The 24,055-nt window shown below is 34.4% G+C and overlaps 1 protein-coding gene across 2 annotated transcripts in view; it reads right to left on the reverse strand.

Annotated features, from left to right (window-relative positions):
- The window catches only part of EMCN (endomucin), a 115,842-nt gene that overhangs the window by 38,024 nt on the left and 53,763 nt on the right, over positions 1–24,055 (reverse strand). For both annotated transcript variants that reach the window (XM_007999391.3, XM_073017513.1), the window contains exon 5: positions 13,698–13,736. In XM_007999391.3, coding sequence (XP_007997582.3) covers positions 13,698–13,736 — 39 coding nt within the window. The remainder of the gene's footprint in view (positions 1–13,697; positions 13,737–24,055) is intronic.

Below are 24,055 nucleotides of genomic sequence, written 5' to 3' on the forward strand. Positions count from 1 at the left end.
CATCACAACTAAAGGAACTAGAGAACCAAAAGGAAACAAACCCCAAAGCTGTCAGAAGACAAGAAATAACCAAGGTCAGAGTAGAACTGAAGGAGATAGAGACACGAAAAAATCTTCAATAAATCAATGAATCCAGGAGCTGGCTTTTTGGAAAAAAATAAAATAGATAGACTACTATCTAGACTAATAAAGAAGAAAGGAAAGAAGAATTAAATAGACAAAATCAGAAATGATAAGGAGGATATCACCACTGACCCCACAGAAATACAAACAACCATCAGAGAATACTATAAACACCTCTGTGCACATAAGGTAGAAGAAATGGGTAAATTCCTGGATGTATACACCCTCCAAAGACTGAACCAGGGAAAAACTGAATCCCTGAATAGACTAAAAACAAATTTGGAAATTGAGACAGTAATAAATAGCCTACTAAGCAAAAACAAACAAACAAACAAACAAAACAAAACAAAACAAAATCTGGTACCAGATGGATTTACAGTTGAATTCTACCAGAGGTACAAAGAAGAGCTGGCACCATTTCTACTGAAACTATTTTAAATAACTGAAAAGGAGGAACTCCTCCCTAACTCATTTTATGAGGCCAGCATCATCCTGATACCAAAACCTGGCAAAGACACAACAAAAAAGTAAAACCTCAGGTCAATATATCTGATATACATCAATGCAAAAATCCTCAATAAAATACTGGCAAACTGAATCCAGCAGCACATCAAAAAGCTTATCCACCATGATCAAGTTGGCTTCATCACCAGGATGCAAGGTTGGTTCAACATAAGCAAATCAATAAATGTAATTCATCATGTAAACAGAACTAGAGCCAAAAATCACATGATTGTCTCAATAGATGCAGAAGAGGCCTTCAATAAAATTCAAAATCACTTTATGTTAAAAACTCTAAATAAACTGGGTATTGAAGGAACATACCTCTAAATAATAAAAGTCATATATGACAAACCCACAGCCAATATCATACTGAATGGGCAAAACCTGGAAGCATTCCCCCTGAAAACCAGCACAAGACAAGAATCCTCTCTTTTACTACTTCTATTCAACACAGTATTGGAAGTTCTGGTTAGGGCAATCAGGCAAGAGAAAGAAATAAAGGATATTCAAATAGAAAGAGAGGAAGTCATATTATCTTTGTTTGCAGATGACATGATCCTGTACCTAGAAAAGTCCGTCGTCTCAGCCCAAAAGCTTCTTAAGCAGACAAGCAACTTCAGCAAAGTCTTGGGATACAAAATCAATGTGCAAAAATCGCTTGCATTCCTATACACCAACAGCAGGCAAGCAGAGAGTCAAATTATGAATAAACTCACATTCACAATTGCTACAAAGAGAATAAAATACCTAGGAATACAACTAACAAGGGAAGCAAAGAACCTCTTTGAGGAGAACCACAAACCACTGCTCAAGGAAATCAGAGAAGACACAAACAAATGGAAAAACATTCCATGCTCATGGATAGGAAGAATCAACATTGTGAAAATGGTCATACTGCCCAAAATAACTTATAGATTCAGTGCTATTCCCATTAAGCTACTATTGACATTCTTCATAGAATTAGGAAAAAAATTATTTTAAAATTCATATGGAACCAAAAAGAACCCAAATATCCAAGGCAATCCTCAGCAAAAAGAACAAAGCTGGAGGCATCACCTTACCTGACTTCAAACTATATTACAAAGCTACAGTAACCAAAACAGTAAGGTACTGGTACACAAACAAGCACATAGACCAATGGAACAGAATAGAGAACTCAGAAATAAGACCACACACCTAAAAGCATCTGATCTTCAACAGTCCTGACAAAAACAAGCAATGGGGAAAGGATTTTCTATTTAATAAATGATGTTGGGAGAGCTGGCTAGCTATATGCAGATAATTGAAACTGGACCCCTTCCTTACACCTTATACAAAAATTAACCCAAGATGGATTAAAGACATAAATGTAAAACTGAAAACTATAAAAATCCTAGAAGAAAATCTAGGCAATAGCATTCAGGACACAGGCACAAGCAAAAATTTCATGATGAAAATGTCAAAAGCAATTGGGACAAAAGCAAAAATTGATGAGTGGGGTCTAATTAAACTAAAGACCTGCTGCACAGCAACAGGAACTATCATCGGAGTGAACAGACAACGTACAGAATAGGAAAAAAAATTTGCAATCTATCCATATGACAGAGGTATAATATCCAGACCCTACAAGGAACTTAAACAAATAAACAAGAAAAAAAAAAAAAAAACCATTAAGAAGCAGGCAAATGACATGAACAAATGCTTCTCAAAAGAAGACATTCATGCAGCCAACAAACATATGAAAAAAAGCTCATCATTGATAATTAGAGAAATGCAAATCAAAACCACAATGAGATACCATCTCACGCCAGTCAGAATTGCGATTGTTAAAAAGTTAAGAAACAACAAATGCTGGTGAGATTGCAGAAAAAAAGGAATGCTTTTACACTCTTGGTAGGAGTGTAAATCAGTTCAACCATTGTGGAAGACAGTGTAGCAATTCCTCAAAGACCTAGAAGCAGAAATACCATTTGGCCCAGCAATCCCATTATCGGACATAAACCCAAAGGAATACAAATCATTCTATCATAAAGTTACATGCATGCATATGTTCATTGCAGCACTGTTCACAATAGCAAAGATATGGAATCAACTCAAATGTCTATCAATGATAGACTGGATAAAGAAAATCTGGTATATATACACCATGGAACACTGGGTATCCATAAAAAGTAATGAGATCATGTCCTTTGCAAGGATATGGATGGAGCTGGAAGCCATTATCCTCAGCGAATGCATGCAGAAATAGAAAACCAAACACTGTATGTTCTCACTTATAAGTAGGAGCTGAGCCATAAGAACACATGGACACATGGGGCAGGGGACAACACACACTGGGGCCTATCAGTGGTGGGAGAAGTGTGCAGGGAAAGAGAGAGCATTAGGAGTAGTGAATGGATGCTGGGCTTAATACCTAGGTGATGGGATGATCTATGCAGCAAACCACCATGGCACATGTTTATCTATGTAACAAACGTGAACATCTGCACATTCTGCACACATACTCCGGAACTTAAAATGAAAGTTGGGGAAAAAAAAGAATTCCCTTGTCTTCACACCCTTGCCAACATTTGTTGTCTCTTCACTTTTTGATAATATCTATCCTAATGGGTGTGAGGTAGTATCACATAGTGGTTTTGATTTATATTTCTATGATGATTAATGATGTTGACCACCTTTTCATGCACATGTTGGCAGTTTTCATGTCTTCTTTCACAAAATGTCTATTCAGGGTCTTTTGCTCATTTTTTAATCTTGCTATTTGTTTTTCTACATTTGCATCTTAACCCCTTATCAGGTATATGGTTTACAAATTTTTTTTTCACAATTGTACTGTGCTGTTTTATTTTGTTGATTACTTCCTTTGTTGTGCAGAAGCTTTTTAGTTTGATGTAGTCCCATTTGTTTATTTATTTTTGATTTTGTGGCCTGAGCTTTTGGTCTGATTTCCCAAAAAAATATCTTGTTGAGGCCAATGCCCAGCAGATTTTCCCCTATGTTGTCTTCTGGGAGTTTTATAGTTTCTGCTCTTGCCTTTCAGTCTCTTATCCATTTTGAGTTGATTTTTGTGCATAGTTTAAGATAGAGTCCAACTTTATTCTTTTGCATGTGGAAATCCAGTTTTTGCAGCACCATTTAGTGAAAAGACTGTTATATACCCATTGTGTGCAGTTAGTGTCTTTGTAAAGAATTTGTGGACAATAAAAGTCTGGATTTATTTCCAGGATCTTTATTCTGTTTCACTGGTCTAAGTGTCTGTTTTTATGTCAGCACCATATTGTTTTGTTTATTATAGATTTATAATATAATTTTAACTCAGGAAGTGTGATGCCTCCAACTTTGTTTTTTTCTTTTCAGAATTGTTTTGGCTATTTGGGGTCATTCATGTTTTCATATGTATTTTTGGAATTTTTTTCATTTCTGTGAAGAATGACTGTGAGATTTTAACAAGGATTGTGTTGAATCTATGTATTGCTCTTTGACATTTTAACAATATCAATTATTCTGATTCATAACTACAGGATATCTTTCCATTTATTTCTGTCTCCTTCAATTTCTTTCATCAATGTTTTCTCTTTTTCAGTACACAGATGTTTCGCTTGCTTGGTTGAATTTATTCCTAAGGACAGATGGTCCTCAACTTACAAGTTTTAACTTTACCATGTGGTTTAAGACATAACCCCATTGTAAGCTGAGGAGCATCTAGACTTGTGATGGTTTGACTCAACAATTTTTCAACTTTAATATGAGTTTATCAGGGTATCAGATGAATTGTTTACATACAACATTTTCAACGTATGATGGCTTTATCAGAACGTAACCCCGTGGTAAGTCAGAAAGCATCAGTAACTTTTTATGGTACCATAAATGAAATTTTTTTTTTCAGTTAGATTGTTATTTGTGTATGAAATGCTACTGACTTTTGTATGTTAATTTTGCATTTTGCAACTTTACTGAATTCATTTATTAGTTCTAACAGTTTTTTTCTGTGGAATCATTACATATAAGATTGTTTTATCTGCAAATGGAGTTTTTTTTTTTTCTTTTTGATTTCAATACCTTTTATTTCTTTTTCTTGTATGATTGCTCTTGTTAGTACTTCTGATACTTTGTTAAACAGAAGTGACAAGAGTGGGCATCCTTACCTAGTACTGTGTCTGAGTGGAAAAGCTTTTAACTTTTCCCTATTGATTATAATTGTAGCTGTGGGTTTTTCATAAATGATTTTATTATATTAAGAAACATTTCTTTTATGCCTAAACTGTTGAGTTTGTTTTTTTTTTTAAATAAAGAATTGATGTTGGACTTTGTCAAATGCTTTTTCTGTGTCAAGATCATTGTGTGGTTTTTATCTTTCATTCTGTTAATGTGATATATTACATTGATTGATTTGTGTATGTGAAACTAGACTTGCATGTCAGAAATAAATCCCACTTGGTCACAATATATAATTCTTTTGGTATGCTGTTGGGTTTAGTTTGTTATGTTGTTGGGTGAAGTTTAATCCTCAATATTTTACTAAGGATTTTTGCATCTGCATTCATTAGAGAGATTGGTCTGCATTTTTCTTTTCTTGTAACATCTTTGTCTGACTTAGATATCAAGGTGATGTGGTTCTTATAAAATGTGTTTGGAACTATTCATTCTACTTCTATTTTTTAAAAAGAGTTTAAGAAGTATCGGTATTCATTCTCTGAAGGTTTGCTAGAATTCAGCTTTTATAAAACTATCTGTTTCTGGGCTTTTCTTTGTTGGAAAGTTTTTTATTACTTCTTTGATCTCTTTATTTGTTATTGGTCTGTTGTTCAGGCTATTTCTTCTTAAATTGATCCTGGTAGGATTTTAGTGTTTTGTTTTGTTTTGTTTTATTGTGTTTTTTAAGCAATTTACCTGTTTACTCTAGATTATCCAGTCATTGACATATATTTTTTCATAGTAGTCTCTTATGATCCTTTTAATTTCTGAGGTGTTTCATATTTTCACTTCAATTTATGATTTTATTTATTAGTCTTCCCTTTTTTTCATTTAGACCAGCTAAAGGTTTATCCTTTTCTTATTTTTTCAAAGCACTAACTCTTAATTTTATTGATTCTTCCTATGATTTTTCTGTTCTCTATTCGATTTATTTCTGTTTTTATTTTCATTATTTTCTTCCTTCTGCTAATTTGGGGTTTAATTCATTCTTCTTTTGTTAGTTCCTTGAAGTGTAATGTTAGATTACTTATTTGAGATTCTTTTTGTTTTTAATGTAGGCATATATTGCTATAAACTTTTCTCTGAACTGCTTTTGCTACACTTCATAGGTTTTGGTATGTTGTGCTTTGATTGTTTTTTGTTTCCAGATATTTTTTAATTTCTCTTTTTATTTCTTCTTTGACTCATTGGTTGTTCAGGAGCATGTTACTTAATTATCATGTAATTGTGGATTTTCCAGGATTCCTCTTATCATTGATTTCTAGTTTCATAGCATGATGGTCTGAAATGATACTAGATATTATTTCAATTTTAAATTTATTAAGTCTTGTTTTGTGGCTTACCATATGGCCTATCCTAGGGTATGTTCCATTTGAACTAAAGAAAAATGTGGTATATTATGCTGCTGTTAAAGTAAAGCTCTGTATATGTCTGTTAGGTCTAATGGGTGAAAAGTACAATTCAAGTTGAGTATTTCTTTATTAATTTTCTGTCTGGTTGATCTATCTACTATTTTTAAATTATTTTTTATTAATTTTGTGTTCCTTTTTATTTTAATAGCTTTTGGGGTACAAATGTTTTCTTTTTTTTTTGTTATATGGATGAATTATATAGTGGTGAATTCTGAGGTTTTAGTGCATCTGTCACCAGAGTAGTGTATATTATACCTAATGTGTAGTTTTGCATTCCTGGCCCCACTCCCACCTTCCCCCTTCCGAATCTCTAAAGTTTATTATATCACTCTGTATGCCTTTGCATACTCATAGCTTAGCTCCCACTTGTAAGTGAGAATATACAATGTTTGGTTTTCTATTCCTGAGTTACTTCACTTAAAATAATGGCCTCCAGTGCCATCCAAATATCTGCAAAAGACATTATTTCACTCCTTTTAATGGCTGAGAAGTATTCCATGGTGTGTGTGTGTGTGTGTATGTATATATACAAATGTGTATGTACACAGACACATATATATATACACACACATATATATATCTATCACATCTTATTTATACATTCATTAATCAATGGGTACTTAGGTTGGTTCCATTTCTTTGCAGTTGTAAATCATATTGCTATAAATATACATGTGCAAGTGTATTTTTAATATGATGACTTCTTTTCCTTTGGGTAGACACCTAGTAGTGGGACTGCTGGATGATTTATCCATTGTTAAAAGTGGGATAATCCCAGCACTTTGGGAGGCCAAGATGGGCGGATCATGAGGTCAGGAGATCGAGACCATCCTGGCTAACATGGTGAAACCCCATCTGTACTAAAAATACAAAAACAAAAGTAGCCAAGTGTGGTAGCAGGCACTTGTAGTCCCGGCTACTTGGGAAGCTGAGGCAGGAGAATGGTGTGAACCCAGGAGGTGGAGCTTGCAATGAGCCAAGATTGTGCCTCTGCACTCCGGCCTGGGTGACAGAGTGAGACTCTGTCTCAAAAAAACAAAAAGTGGGGTATTAAAGTCCCTTGTTATTATAATATTGCTCTTTATTTCTCCCTTCATGTCCATTAATATTTGTTTTATGTATTTAGGTGCTCCAATGTTGGTTGCATATATATTTACAATTGTAATGTCCTGTTGATGCATTGACCCCTTTATCATTAAATAATGACATTCTTTGTCTCTTGTGACAGTTTTTGACTTGAAGTATAGTTCATCAGGTGTAAGTATAGCTACTCCTGCTCTCTTTATTATTTGCATGGAATATCTTCTTCCATTTCTTTACTTTCAGCCTATGTGTCCTTAAAGCTTAACTGGGTGTCTTGTAGACAGCATATAGTCGGATCTTGCTTTTTACTAATTTAACAATTCTATGTCTTTTAACTAGAGAAATTAATTTATTTGTATCCAAGGTCATTATTGATAAGAAAGGACTCATTGCCATCATTTTGTTACTTGTTTCCTGATTATTGGTAGCTTTGTTTCTTTCTCTCTCATTGTCTATCTTTGTAATCTGGTAGTTTTCTGTAGTGTTAATCTTTGATTATTTTCTCTTTATCATTTGTATACTTTCTGTAGTTTCTTATGTTGTGGTTACCAAGAATCTTCCATAAAACATCTTATAATCAACTATTTTAAGCAGATAATAACTCAAATTCTGTTGAATACAAAAACTCTATACATTTACCTTTCCCCTCACAATTTGTTTTTGATGTCACAATTTTCATCTTTTAATATCGTGTATTTATTAACAACTTGTTATAGTTTTAGTTATTTTTGACTATTTTGACATTTAACCCTCATGCTAGAGTTACACATGATTTATACACCACTATTATAGTATTAGAGTGTTCCTGATTTTACTACGTATTTAGCTCTATCAGTGAGTTTGTACTTTATAGATATGTCATCTGTATTTATAATAGTAATTGTCATTTTTTAAAAATTCCCACTTGAAGAACTCCTTTAAGCATTTCTTAGAAGGCAGGTCTAGTGGTGATGAATTCCTTCAGCTTTTCTTGTCTGGGAACAATTTTATTTCTCCTTCATTTTGAAGGATAGCAGTGCTTTTGTTATTTCAGCTCTTTAAATATATTATTCAATCTCTCTTGACTTGCAAGGTTTCTATTGAGAAATCCGCTGATAACCTAATGGCAGTTCTTTTACATGTGATTTGATGCTTTTCTCATTGCTTTAAATTTCTCTTTGTCTTTGACTTTTAGCAGTCTGGTTATAATGTGCCTTAGAGAGGATCTCTTTGGGTTGTACATTTTGGAGGGCCTTTGAGCTTTATGAATCCAAATGTCTCTATCTCTTTTAAGACTTGGGAAATTTTCAGGAATTATCTTATTAAATAAGCTTTCTGTCTCATTCTTTGTTTCTTTTTCTTTTGTAGTATTTGCTTGCTTAATGGTGTTCCATAAGTCTTGCAGGCTGTCTTCACTATTTTTTATTCTTTTTTGTCTGATGGAGTAATTTCAGAAGACCTATCTTTAACTTCACAGTTTTTATCTTCTGATTGATCTAGTCTGCTCTTGAAGTTCTCTAATATATTTTTTATTTCATTAATTGAATTCTTCAGCTTCAATATTTCTGTTTGGATCTTTTTATATCTATCTTTTCATTGAATTTCCTAATTATATAATGAATTGTTTTCCTGATTTCATTAAGTTGTCTATTTGTATTCTCTTGAATTTCCAAGTTTCCTTCAGTTCGTTATTTTATTTTATTTTTATTATTTTTTTTGAGACAAAGTCTCACTCTGTCATGCAGGGTAGAGTGCAGTGGTGTGATCTTGGCTCACTGAAATCTCCACCTTCCAGATTCAAGATAGCCTCCTGCCTCAGGCTCCCAAGTAGCTGGGATTAGAGTTGTGCACCACGACACATGGCTAATTTTTGTATTTTTAGTAGAGACAAGGTTTTGCCATGTTGGCCAGGCTGATTTTGGACTCCTGACTTCAAGTCATCTACCCGTCTCAGCCTCTCAAAGTGTTGGGATCACAGGCATGAGCCACCGCACCCAGCCCAGCTCATTACTTTAAATCGCTTTTCAGACAGTTTGTAATTTCTGCTTCTTTGAGGCCAGTTATTGGAGAACTATGTTTGCCTTGTGGTACCATGCTTTCTTGCTTTTTCATGTTTCTTGTGTCCCTGCATTGATGTCTGTATATTTAGTGATGTAGTTTCCTTTTTCAAACTCTAGTAGGGGAAGACTTTCAGTTGCATATGGGTCTGAGGCTGCCAGTTGGGCAGGGTGGCTCTGGTTACATGTAGGCACAGTGGGGTAATCAATGTGCAGCTTCTTTAGTTGTGATCAATGTCAGCAATGAATGTAGGTGCCTCAGTGGCCTAGTTTGTAGGAGTTGGTGGAAGTGATAGTGGCTGCATAGGTTGCTAGGGCAAAGTCTTAACAATTCTCCTGTTCTTGTCTTTCCCACAGTGGGGAGTCTTAGCTGAAGAGAACCATTTTTGTGTTTGGTCTGATATGGCCCACAGGCAACCATAGCAGGACTGGGAGCCAGGGCAGAGGTGATCAGAGTAGCTGTGAATATAGGTCATGGGCTCAGGGTCTTGTGAGACTACCGTAGCACCTTGGACTTGAGGCACAGTTTCACTTTCCAAGATACAATTGAATGCAGTTTCCCCAGTAAGGCAGGGTCTGTTCCTCTGAGGCACACCTCAGCAGCTCAGGCCCAGAGTGCTGAAATATAGCTGAGGTTATGACCCTAGTGGACATGGCACCCCACTGGTACAGCTTGGTAGAAAAAGGAGTTTTTAGAAGCTTAGGTCCAGAGAGCAAAGAATAGCTGTAATTTGGGACCAGGAGTCAACAGAGGTCAGCAAAAATGTAGACACTTGGTGATGAGGTACTACGTAGTGGTCACTCTGGACCCTGGAATGGTGAGACATATCACTCCCCCAGGCTCTATGAGGCCAGGTACAGCAGCAGCAATGACGTAGAAATGGCAAGACACTGCTGTATCTTGGACCTTGGTGGGAGGGGTGCAGCACAGCTCCAGTTCCCCAAGAGGCAGAGTGTCTTAGCAGTTCAGACTGTAGGGGTGTAGTGCAGTTTTGGGTGGGCAGGACATGTGGCTGTTCAGCCTGGAGGGCAAGGTGCCACAGCTCAAGCCAGGAACTAATTCTTTGGGATGTGTTGTGCCACATCTGTTTGGCCCCAGAAATCATGGTCATATGTGTCAGTGGAGCCTCTGGATCCCTGTGGGGTAGGGTACTGCATCAGCTATGGCACTGGGGTGTGCAATGGTTCTTGTGTGTCAAAAGCTCTGAGCCACTGTGGGTAGTATGCTCTCTTATCTGTGGAGCCAGGGCTGAGAGTTGACTGCTTTAGTGTGCCGGAAGTCTGTGATCCCAGGTGGTGGGGTATGCTGCCTCGTCTATGGCATTGAGGGGCATGACTGCTCTGGTGTGCAGAAGACCTGAGGTCCCTGAGGGTTGGAGTGCCATTTCAGTTCAGCCCTGAGAGGAGGGTGCACAGTAATTGGAATGTGGGGAGTGGAGTAGCTCCATGGAACTTGGCCCTGGGGGTAGGACATAGTAGCAGCTTGGCTGGAGGATGGTATGCTATAATGTGGGCTTGTTGCAGTAGTAACAAAACATCAGGGATGGAGGGATGCAATGCATACTCAGGCTTGGAGTAGGATACACTTTTTCCCAAGATTGTACAGGGCAGTAGCAGCATGAGCCATGAGGCAAGAGGTAGGGGCTGAGAAGAACAGGGAAGGGCACAGCATCAGCTCCTTCTCTAGAGATAGCTCAGTATGTAGACTCTGGGGCGCTCCTTCAGCAGGCCTCAAACCCTATAAGGACTGCAGAAGTCTTTAGTGCAAAGACTGCGTGTGTCCATGGTGATGATGGTGGTTGTTGGGGTCCTCTTTCTTACCTTTTTCCTGCAGAAAGGGGTCTCTTCTAGTTTTGAGTTGATCCCAACTAGGGAAATGGGATGGCAGAGCCAAGGTGTTTCCTCCTCTTTCCTATGTGGCCATCCTGTGTTTCAGTGGTCCACAGGATTTCTGCTGCTGTTCTCCAGAGCTTTCCTTTAGTTATTTTGATCAAAATGTAGTTGCTTGTTCATTATTTTTAGTTTTTTGTGGGAAGTGGGAAGAGCACTAGAAGCTTTTAGTTGGCCATCTTGCTGATGTCACCAACATGGATCTATTTTTGTTTTATAATGTTAAAATATTGTATCTATGTATAATTGGTTGTAATTTACATTTTATATAGAATCCTTACTTATTTTTATCCCCCATAAAGGTTCCACATAAAATCATCATCAATTTCTGGACTCTTAATAATAGTTTTTGAAGTCGTTGTAAAAATGTAACTTTTCAAGGAAATTAAAACTAGCTGCATAATGTTAAAGAAAATATCAAATGTGAGAACTGTATGTGATACATTCAAAGACTGAATACATATTTGCTTATATTTATAGAAAGGAAACAGGACTAGTAATTCTATGGGCTACAATTTTATGTCAACTTCTACCTAAAACAGAAATATGAATTATTTTTAATAATATGCCAGTCCTTAATCCTATGGATGAATATTTCACAAATTTGGTATTTTAACATCTTTGACACCAAATACATAAAACTAAAGAAGTCTTTAATCTGACAAAAATAAAACAAAACGCAGAAGTATAAAGAATGCCCTGTTAATAAATGTGTTAATTCATCTTTTGGGGGATGGTGTTTCTGATTTAGTCTTTAGCTGAAATACATATTTGAAGTTGAATGAAAAAAATGAGACTCAATTTTCAAGTGGTTTATAGAACCAGTCTCATTTCTTTCTAATCCACTATTCAAATAAATTGTTTGTCTATTATTTGGCTTAGGAAAATTAGTTTACATAACTTGAAAAATAAAAATAGCCTAAATGAGCTTTTTATTCCACTAAAATCAATTAAACTTATAGCTGGCACTTTGTAAATAAAATTTCTTTAAACAAAATGAAGGATCCTTCAGTCTTTCCTTAAAGAGAACTGACAATTTGGCTGCTTCCCAATTCTTCATCTCTGACTTCTCCTTGATAATCAATCTATGAAGCAGAGGGGAAAGAAAATGCTCTTCCCAGAACTGCATCAGTCTTCTCTCACTGGAAGCATTGTTTTTGTTTTGTTTTGCTTTTTTTCCTCTAGAGCCTGCCAATTTTTAGCCTATGAAGATGGAAGTATTAAAAAATATGGTGATTAGTGAATAAAAAATATAGTGTTTAGTGGAGTAAAGGGAATTAATAATATAAAAATAACTTCTTTAATAATGAGATATATGATACAGAAGAAGATAATTATTAAAAGTTAAAAGCATAATAATTTGATTCAAATTCCTCGAACACAAGAGGTAGAAGTTAGACTAAGGTGATTCCTTAGAATATTTGCTGTGAAAATGGAGCACTCATAATTATTAATGTCACTCATAATTCTTTTTATTTTTGCAATTTTTAAAAAGTTATATGAACCTATAGGTTTATTTCACATTTTTAGTTTATTTTCATTTTTAAACTTTAATTTTATTCTCAGGGATACATGTGCAGGTTTGCTATATAGGTAAACTCGTGTCATGGGGGGTTGTTGTACCAATTATTTTATCATCCAGCTATTAAGCCTAGTACACAATAGTTATTCTTAACGCTCTTCTCCCTCTTCCTACCCTTCACTCTCAGGTAGACCCCAGTTTCTCTTGTTTCCTTCTTTGTGCTCATGAATTCTCATCATTTAGCTCCCACTTATAAGTGAGAACATGCAGAATTTGGTTTTCTGTTCCTGTGTTAGTTTTCATTTAGTTTCCATATACCAAAGATAACCAGCATTGAAAGCTTATGAGATTTGTCATTTGTATGAGTACCAGGTAGGATGTAGAAAGATAAAAATCACTCAGATAACTATGATTTCAAAACAGGAAGACTCAACATTGCCATCTTCCCGTGCCCGACGATTTTCAATTCCTGTTGCTCCATTATCAGAAGCACATTCAGTCTAAAACTAAGGGTGGCAAATACGAGCACTAACTGGAATGATAACATTTTAGATTGTTAACTGTAGTTTCTAACATCATCTTTTTCAGTACTACAACCAGATTTTATTAGAAAGTAAGAGAAGACATTTTGTACTTCTGGGAGAGGGCACACTGACAACAGAAACAGATCAAGAACAGTGGGTTCGGGGGCAGAGGACAGAGGGCAATTTCACAGGCTTTATACATTTGCTAGAGCTGGCTCCACTCACCTTAGTCAGAGAACACTCAGAAATGTCTTTAAAAGTTCTCCTGGTCTGCATTTTTTTAAACTCAAGTTTTTCTAAACATTTTATTTGTGATATAATGTTTTCCCTTGTGTTATTTTTCCCTGCCCCCAAACTGATTGTTGTAACTTGTTTTATTCTTGAAATTTTATCCATGAAAATACTAAGAGAGAGAGAAAAGAGAACTTACCTGGTATTTTTGTTGTTTTAATTGAACTCTGAGTCTCAGCTTTAGAGGGAAAAAAAGAAAAAGAAATACGATTAAATGTTGTATATCAGATCTATTATCACAATTGTTTCAGGTGGTAAATGAGTATGAATTTTGGCCCATTTCTGATTCAGTTTTCAAATCATAAAATCATGATTCTTCATGATTACAGGAAACTTCCTAGAAGGTTTTTAAGAAAAAGTGGTTCAACCAACTTTTTCTTTAAGGGCCAAATATTTTAGGTGTTGCGGGCCATAAATATCTGTCGTAACTATTTAACTCTGCCTTTTGATGTGAAAGCAGCCATACACAATATTTAAAGAATGGGAATAACTGTGTGCCAATAAAACTTTATTTTGAATAAGTCAGGTATTCAACTTTGCCTGTGGGCCATAGTTTGCTGAGTCTTGCTTTATAGGATCTGGTATCACCTCACACCTTGAATATCCTGAGATAACATAGAAAACAAAAATCCTTCAGTAAGTGCTTAATGAATGGGGCTGCCATGTGTCGTAATCCTACTAAGTCAGGGTGCATCTCATGACCTGGGGAATATGCAGCAAAGTTCGGACAGATACTTTTAAAATGTAAGGAATTATTTTATGATATATTCCAGGAAAGGTTTCTGCAAGGAAAGTCACTTGAAAGAATTATAATCAAAGATCACTTCAACACCTTTGAGTTCATGGAGCATTTTTAAGATTTGGCACATGAAAAATACAGAAAATAATTTTGGAACAAATAGAAGCCCAATAACGACATTTTTAAAAGTCCACTTGCTTCCTTTGTATATTCACTTGACTCTCTATATCAGTACCTTAAATTTAACATGCCCAAAACAGAACTCTTGACTGTTATCTTGAAATCTGTCTCTTCCCTTGCTTTCTTGGATCAATACATGGTGCTATTTGTTTTCCAGTTGCACAAAACAAAACGTTAGAAGCCTTTCTTGAGTTGCCTATGTTTCTTACCCTTATCAGCTCTAGTTTCAAAATGTATTCCAAATTCAAACAAGTCTCACCACCTTTTCTGCTACTGTCCACCCGGCACCTGTATCTCTCCCCTAAGTACCTGCAATAGCTGCTTAGGAAAATCTTTTTAAATTTAAACTTCACTGCTCCAACGGCTCCTATTACTCCTCAACTCATCTCCAACCATTCAGGCCCTGTTTCACTGTACTCCAACTCGTGACTTTGCTGTGGCAGATTGAAGGCACAAGGCCCTTTCTGCTTCGAGGTTTTCTTTCTTTTCTTTCTCTCTTTTTCCCTTCCTTCCTTCCTTCCTTCCTTCCTTCCTTCCTTCCTTCCTTCCTTCTTTGCTTGCTTGCTTTCTGATTCTGCTCAGAAGTTGCTGTTCAGAGAAGTCTCCCCAACCACCTAAATTGTTTCCCAGACCTTTTCACATCATTCCATCTCATTGCTTCATTCATTCAACAGTACTTTTATTACTACCACATTTTACTTTTGTCTTTAAAAAATTATTACTTTCTGTCAGGAAGTAACTCCATGGGGGCAGACTTCTTATCTTGTTCAGAGAAGTGATTCCAGGGCTTACCAGTAGAAACATATGGATATAATGAATGACAGTAGAAAATAATAATGTAAAAAAAAAATTCTACCTAGCTGATTTCAATTTTTAAAGAAAAATGAATACTTTATTTAAAATTTCCTAGTTGGATAATTATAGTTACTATCTGCAAGTGACTTTTATGATCAATTTCATATATTATTAGTTGATACCTCTAAAGGAAATATTATATTTCCATTTTGCAGATCTGTAAACATTAGCTGAGAGTAGTAAAATTACTTTCTTAAGGAAAGAACCAGGTATATAGGCCAGGTCTGTTAACTCTAGTTTTCATCTTTCAGTAAAATAGACAGCTTTTCCTTCCACTAAACTGTTCCAAATGGAAGCTTGACAGACTTCATTGAGAAGACAAAACCTTCTGATTATCTTTTCTTTGAATATTTTTAGGCTTCAAAAATGTATAATAATTCTAGAGGAACATAATAAAAGAAATATAACTATACATTAAGATGTAGCTGAATCTTAATAAAACATATCAGTTCAAAACCCTTCAATTGAACAGTGTAAGAGGTTTGGACATTTATATATATTAATGAATACATTGATATTTTGCGGACAAAATTCTGTAAGTCTCAAATATTTAATCAAGTATAGAATATTCCTTTTTTTCCCTGAAATCAAGAAGATATTTTAAAAATGATAAAGTGTTTCCATATAAATACAACTTTCAAATTTGGACTCAGTTCTGTGGATACAAAAGCTTGGTCAAGATGAGTGCTATGGAATATGGTTAAAGTTGTGAGAATTAATGAGTGAAGACATTTTCAATTATTCCTGTTTATTATTTATAACTTTCATAAAACATGTGTTTTGAGAAAAGGCCAAGCTTTGATCTATAAAGAATCTCAGGAAAGTCAAATACAAGTTAGCAGTGTGCTTAGTTAACCATTCTCAAACTGAGATGTTTAGTAAGGACCCAAAATTTAGTCAAGGTGGTTGGCAATCTGTTTGTTGAGTTTGATTTTTGAATATGAAATTGAAGTCTTATGAAATGCAAATGAATTTTGAAATGCTAATCACATTAATCCAAAGTTAAACTTTGCTCAAGCATTTAGTTTTTAAATCAGAAATCTTGAACAGCAATACAACAAATAACTGTTAAATATTCTTGTCTCTCAAAGGATATTGCAGGATATTTCTAACTAACAAACTTACACAGAGAACATAATATCATTAACAGGTGCAAGAGAAAGAATATACACATCTATTCTGATATATAATTCTCTACTGATTTGCTGTTGAATAATTTATTATAACCAATTCAAATTCTCTTCATCCTTTCTCCATATGGCATTGACTGAGTCATTAGACACGAGATTACTTCTCATCTGGCTAAACCATGACTTGTGACTAAGACTTTATCATCCTGAGGAGTCCTCTTGTATCTGCCTACTTGAAATGACATAAACTAATTAAATAGCATATGAGAAATGTTATAATTAAGTCCCAAAATAAGTTTCATAGACAAAATGTGCAATTCACAAAATAATATTGAAGCTGGGTGGGTAATTAGATAAACTAATGTTTTCTAGATTGTTGTTTGAGAGATTCTATAAGGTACTACCAGAAAGCAGCATTAAATAAGATTGAAATATTTAATGAGAAAGTTGTTTCCTTTTCAGCTTTCTTGCAGTTTACTTAGTTATTTGAATGAGAAAATTCTAAAATTTTAATTGGATGCACATATATCGTTAATATCTAACATTTGCTTATAATAGTTTATTTTATTAAAGAGCAAGCATGTCTCAAGCTGAGCCTCAAACAAAGAACAAACTCTAGCTAGAATTTTATTTTTTTTATTTACATAGTAGTGATTTTTACAGCTGTTGTTTATTATGCCAAGCAAAACTGGTTTTTCATTTATGGTAGTTTATTTTTCAAACAAATTTAAGAATAAGAAGTGCATTGATTTAAAGAAAAACATTAAAAAATAATAACACAGATGATATACATCTCTAGCAACACTCATGAAGTTGTGGGAAATATCAAGGTAAAGTCTAGTAGAGGTCCTTGATAAATATGAATGTGTAGAATTTGCATCAGCAATTAGAGGAAGGAGGAGGAAAATAGGAATTAAAAATATACAAATGAAGGGGCAAATAAAAAATATACACATTCAAGAATAAATCAGGCATAGTGGGCAAGAGGACAATCCTGGTTAGAATTGCAGGTTTATATTTATTCATTCAGTCAGTATCTTGTCTTATATTTATTGAACACCTACTTGTCAAGTGCATGATGCACCTAATTAGAAGCTAGTTGTTTTCTAAATCCTTAGATTTAGATACTTTATGTACAATAGTTGTCATGAGAACAAGTGTGGTATAGTGAAGGATTTATAGGGTTTGGGGCAAGAAAAACAGGGTTTTAATCTTTTAAATTTAATCTTGGCCAAGTCACTTAGTGTTTCTGAACTTGTTTCCTTGTTTGTGAAATTGGTATCATATCTACTTACTTTGCCTGGCTTTTAGGAGAATTACTATGGCTAAAAAATGAACTAAAATGTATTGTGTTTGTTTGTGTGTGTTTATTTCTTTATATGATTTATCTCCCTTAATCTTCACAAAGATCCTGTGAAAGTATAATCTTATTTTAATTACTTTACAGATGAAGAAACTGAGGCACCGAGAAGTTAAGTAGTGGATTAAAGACCACAGCACAAATAAATAGTTGTGCTGCTTTTTGAACACAAACAATCTGATATCATAATCACTATCCATAACCAATAAACTAACTTACTGTTGGCATGATTGAGGTGCCAAATTTTTATTTTATGAAGGGTGTGATGCCTTGAAGAACAAAGAGCTGGTGTTGGCCACTCTCATGTTCAGCTAGTAGCTTATCTAAAATGCCTATTTGGTTATTATAAAATTATCTTTGCTTTTTGTATAAAAATAAACTCCATATTAAACTAAGATAAATTATGCAAAAGGAAATATATTTGATAACCTATCTATTGTATATAAATGATATCAATTCCTACTTAACAGCATACTGGTTGATTACAAATGTTATTAAGAGAAGCCAGATTATCTTTTCAGTTTTCAAATCTCTAATAGTGTATTCACTGTGGTAGAAGAAACTCTCGCTCGGCAAAACCCTTAAAGGTGTTTCGATCAAAGTACTTGCTTTGGTAGAGTTCGATATTGGAGTTCTGCACATCCCAACGTATCATCTCTCTATAATCTTATTCTGCATTCTTGCTTCAGCCAAGTTACAATTCAGTAAAGGGAAAAAGAGCAATAGCCTCTCCTTCCCTGCCAATCCCTTACAATGTGTAAGATATCTCCTTTAAAATCTGGTTGTAGATACCAGAATGACTAAGTTACCAGCAAGAAATACATATGTATTGTTTTCTTCCCTCCGTCTCTTCTTTCCTTTCTCTTCTATCCTCAGAAACCAAGAGGATATGCATGGGAAATTTTTTTTTTGTTTTAAAAAAGAGTTAATGAGAATATCATGTTTTCAAGCCATTAACAAAAAATAAAAAAAAAATTAAATATAAAAAAAAGAGAGAGCTCACGAAGAGAAAAAGATTTGCAGTTTTACAAGGAAGTTTTACCCTCAATCCCTCCACAGTTTATCTACTGAAGAGTGTGGACCTTGGTTATTGACAATTGACACTTCTTTCGAATCACCCCTCAGTGCCTACCAATGTAGTTTTGCATATAGTCAATGATAAATGCATGGATTATGAAACCTAAGTATAGTGAGGGCTAATGCAAGGACCTGTTCTGTGGTGAGTTAAATGGTGACTCCCTGACCCCCTACTACCAAAAGATAGGTGGACCTGGAACCTGTGATCTTATTTTTTTAGCAAGAATATAAAACCAATATAGATCATCAAGATACTGTGAGATTTCTACTCTAATCTAAACACAGAAGTCACTATCCTCTTTTGCTAAGCATACAATTTCTTTTTCTGCAGAATGTGTTTCGGGTGAGAATATCGGATAACTGTCACCAACGATGTCAAAGTATAGATCTTTCTATAAAAGTATAGATCTTTCTATAAATACTAATTAAACATTTGGTGTCTTGTACTTTCTTTAAGAAAGTCAAGGTTCAAATAACCTTCTTTATCCCTGATAAAGCTCCTTCCTATGAAACCTTCTTTGTCTGATATTATTGTAGTCCCTTCAACTTTCTTTCAATTAGTTTTACCAAAGTATACCTTTTCCTGTCTTTTGTTTTTAATCAATTTATATTCAAAGTGAGTTTTCTGAATACTGTACATATTTGGGAAGAGGTTATGCTTTTTATCCAGTTTAACAATCTTATTTTTATAAATAAAATGTTTAAGCCATTTTATTTTATGTGATAAATTATAATTGATTTTAAGCACACACTGTAAAAATTTTCCATCTGTTCTCTGTTTCTTTTTTCTTGTTTATTGCCTTCTTTTGGATTGAGTCTTTTTTAAAGATTTTATTTATCTCCATTATTGATTTTACAACAGTATATTTATAAACTTTCTTTTATTTTGGCATTTGTGCCATTGTTATACAGTTTGTTTCTACATATGTCTTAAACCTTCCATACATTTTTGTTATCTTTAAACAATAAATTGTCTTTTGAAGAGACTAAAAATGAGATAAAATTCTTTTATAGTTGCTCACATATTTACCATTTCAAATGCTCTTCATGCCTTTATTTAGATTGAAATTTCCATCTGGTACCATATTTTTCTGTTCCTGAATATCTTTACTGATATGAATTTCGCAGCTTTTGTGTGTCTGAAAAATATTTACAGAATTCTAGGGTGAAAAGTTTTTTTTTGTTGTTGTTTCCAATACTAAAAATGTTTCACTGTTTTCTGGCATGCATCGTTCCTGATAAGACTCTGCTGTAATTTTTATCATTGTTCTTTTCTATTTAATGTGTCATTTTTTTCAACAGCTTCTTTCAAGATTTTCTCTTTATCTCTGGTTTTCCTTGATTTGATTGTGATGTGTTTTGGTGTAGTTTTCTTCTTGTTTCTTCAATTTGGGGCTCATTAAGTTACCTGAATCTATGGGTTTATAATTTTATACACTTGGATTATCTTTCCTTTTGTTCTTTGCTTTTTTTTCTTGAGACAGGGTTTCACTCTGCCACCCAGGCTGGAGTGCAGTCGCATGATCATGACTTACTGAATTCTTGATCTCCCTGGCTCAATTAATCCTCCTGCATCAGCCTCCCAAGTAGCTGGGAATACAGATGCCTGCCATTATGCCTGTCTAATTTTTGTATTTTTTGTAGAGACAGGGTTTCACCATGTTGCCCAGGCTGGTCTCAAACTCCTGGGCTCAAGTGATTTGCCCACCTTGGACTCTCAAGTGTTGGAACTACTTTAGGGTGGGTGAGCCACCATACCTGGCCCTTCTTCAGATATCTTTTCTGTCCATCATTCTCACATCTTCTTCTGGAATTATATGTCTCTTAGGCCCCTGGGTTGTCCCACACCTCACCGATGTTTTATTCTTATTTTTCTGGTCTTTCTTCTCTCCAATTTATCTAGTTTCTATTGCTATGCATTCCTGTTGAAAAACTCAAAATATTAGTTTTTGTTGATCCACTTTATAGTACATTTGCTTTCCAATTCATTAATTCCCACTCATATTTTATTGTTTTCTTCCTTTGGTTTTTGGGGGGTTTATTATTTCTTTTCTCTGCCTTATTGAGATGGTTGTTCCAGTAATTAAGTTTGAACCATTCTTTTTCCTGCCTAATATATGCATTTTAGAGCTATAAATTTTACTGTAAGATTGGCTTTAATTATATTGCGCAAGTTTTGGTACTCCATATTTTTATTATCATTCAGTTCAAACTATTTGCTGATTGTCATTATGATTACTTCTTTGACACATAAGTTACTGTAGTTTAAAATTTATGAGCATATAATTATCTTTTGGTTTTTGATGTTTAGATTAATTCCTCTTTGATCAAGAGACACACTCTATATCATTTAAATCATTTAAAACCTGTTGAGACTTGCTTTATGACACAGGCTATGATCTATGATAGTAATCAATTCTTAACTACTTGAAAATAGTTCACTTTCTTTAGTTGAGGTGCAGTGTTCCACATATTTCCATTAAATTAAGTTTGTTAATTATATTGATTTATGCTACATCAATACCTATATTTTTTCAACTAATGAGAAAGGTTTAAAATTTTCACTAGAATTGTGGATTTGTCTTTTTCACTAAATTTTTGCTTTATACATTTTCATGCTATATGATAATAAGTAAAAGTTTTAACTTGTTTTATTTTCCTGGAAAATTAAGTATTTTAGTATTATGAAATGTTCCTATTTATTTCGATTTAATTTTATTGCCTTAAATTCTACTTTTTCTGATATAGATGCATTTTTTTCAGGGTATATCCCTTTTCACTTTTTAAAATTTAACTATTGTATGTCTTTTTTAGGCAACATTTAGTTTGGTTTTGTGTGTGTGTGTGTGTGTATGTGCGCGTGTGTGTGTGTGTATGTGATCATTAGGGTTTTCTATTAATAAGATCATGTTATCTGAGAATAGAGATCATTTTACTGCTTCCTTCCCTATATGGCTGCTTTTAATTTCTTTTTCTTTCCTGATTGCTCTGAATAGAACTTTCAGTACTATATTCAATAGAAGTGATGAGAGTGGACATCATTGCTTTGTTCCTGATCTTAGAGGAAAAGCTTTCAACTTTGTACTGTTGACTATAAAGTTACTTGTGGACTTTTCATATATGAACTTTATTATTCAGGGCAATTTTTAAAAAATTATAGTTTATTGAGCACTTTTATCCTGAAAGGGTGTTGAATTTTGTCAAATGCTTTTCTGCACCAATTGAGATAATCATGTGGCTATTGACCTTCATTTTGTTAATGTGGTATATTACATTGATCGATTTTCCTATGTTGAACCATCCTGTATTCCACAAATAAATGTCACTTGAAACACGATGTCTAATCCTCTTAATGTGTTATTGAATTTGGCTTGCTAATATTTTGTTGAGGGTATTGGCATCAATATTCATTAATAATATTGGTCTGCAGTGTTCTTTTCTTGTAGTTGTTGTGTATGATTTTGGTATCTGCCTAATTTTAGTCTCATAGAATGCATTTGAAAGGGTTCCTGGCCGGGCATGGTGGCTCACACCTGTAATCCCAGCACTTTGGGAAGCCAAGGTGGGTGGATCATGACACCAGGAGTGCAAGACCAGTCTGGCCAAGATGGTGAAACCCTGTCACTACTAAAAATACAAAAATTACCTGGGCATGGTAGTGGGTGCCTGTAATCCCAGCTACTTGGGAGGCTGAGGCAGAGAATTGCTTGGACCTGGGAGGTGGAGTTTGCAGTGAGCAGAAACTGTGCCACTGCATTCCAGCCTAGGCAACAGGGCAAGACCCTATCTAAAAATTTAAAAAAAAAAAAAACAAAACCGGGTTTCCTTCTCTCTCTCTCTCTTTTTTTTTTTTTTTTAATAAGAGTTTGTGTTAATTTTTCTTTAATTTTTGGTGGAATGGTTTAGTGAGGCCATCTGGACCTGAGCTTTTCTTTGTTGGGAAGTTTATTTTATATCATTATTTTATTTTATTTTTAGGGCTGTTTTATCTGCTAGGCTCTTTGATAACAGTATCTGGGGCCTAAAATATTTCCAAGGGCCTAGTGAAATATTTGAGATCTCAAACACAAAATTATTGCCTCCATTATACAAAAAAATCAGCAAAATCTAAATTAATAAATTATTCCTTAATGTGTCTACAAAATGCATACAACCTTAAAATCCATTAAGGTCTGAAACAGTTCTGATCCCAAGCACTTTGAATAAGGAATATTCGACTTGTATCACTTTTATAACTTTTGATAAATTTTATAAGTTTTTATAACTTTTATAATTTTATAACTTATAATCTATAAATTTAATTAACATAAGATGTGAGGGCAATTCAATGTTTGAAAAGGGGGACCTAAAGTCAGAAGGCGTACAACTAACCAAGGACTTAAAACAGCCTGCACGCCAACAACAAACATACTCTATCTTCTTTCAATTGACCTTCACTCATGGTTTTCCTTTTCCCAAAACAACTCCTCCCTCCTTTGAAGCTGGTGCTTACTCCTCAAAACTTATTCAATACTAGACAAGAAACTCTGTCTCCTTAGAAGGCTCCACCTTTTGTGATTTGAAACTTCCTTTATCATGTTCTGTCTTGATGGTAAAACCTCATAAACATTTAGCCTTCCTCTGGGTGCTAGAGGCTCTGTTCAGCATGGAGAGAGGTTCTTTGTCCTGAAAGATTTCACTGTTGAGCTAGAGAAGCAGGCAAATCCATATGAAAACAAAAACAAAAACAAAACAAAACAAAACAAAAACAGTATTAAACTGACTTTCCAGTGGATGCCAAGTCTTCTCTGGCTTTCTCTGTCTTGAGAATTACATGAATTTGCAAGACTTCTTTTAGTTAGTTTATTGAGTTGGATAACTCCTCCTAGCTGGACCCATTACCCTCAGATGCTCTCTCTCTCTGTCTCGAGAGAGAGACAAAGAGAGAGACTGTTTTCTAATATTTTCAGTATATGAAAAATTTTTTTTGTGTGTACACCATATATATACATATGGTGAACAATGTGATGTTTTGATATATATATATATATATATAGTGGAATGATTAAATCAAGCTGATCAACATATCATCTCACATACTTGTTAGTTTTTTTGTGGTCAGAACATTTAAAATCTACTCTCTTAGTAATTTTAAAGTAGAAAATACATTACTATTA

This window comes from Chlorocebus sabaeus, chromosome 7 (assembly GCF_047675955.1).
Source record: "Chlorocebus sabaeus isolate Y175 chromosome 7, mChlSab1.0.hap1, whole genome shotgun sequence".
NCBI lineage: Eukaryota > Metazoa > Chordata > Mammalia > Primates > Cercopithecidae > Chlorocebus > Chlorocebus sabaeus.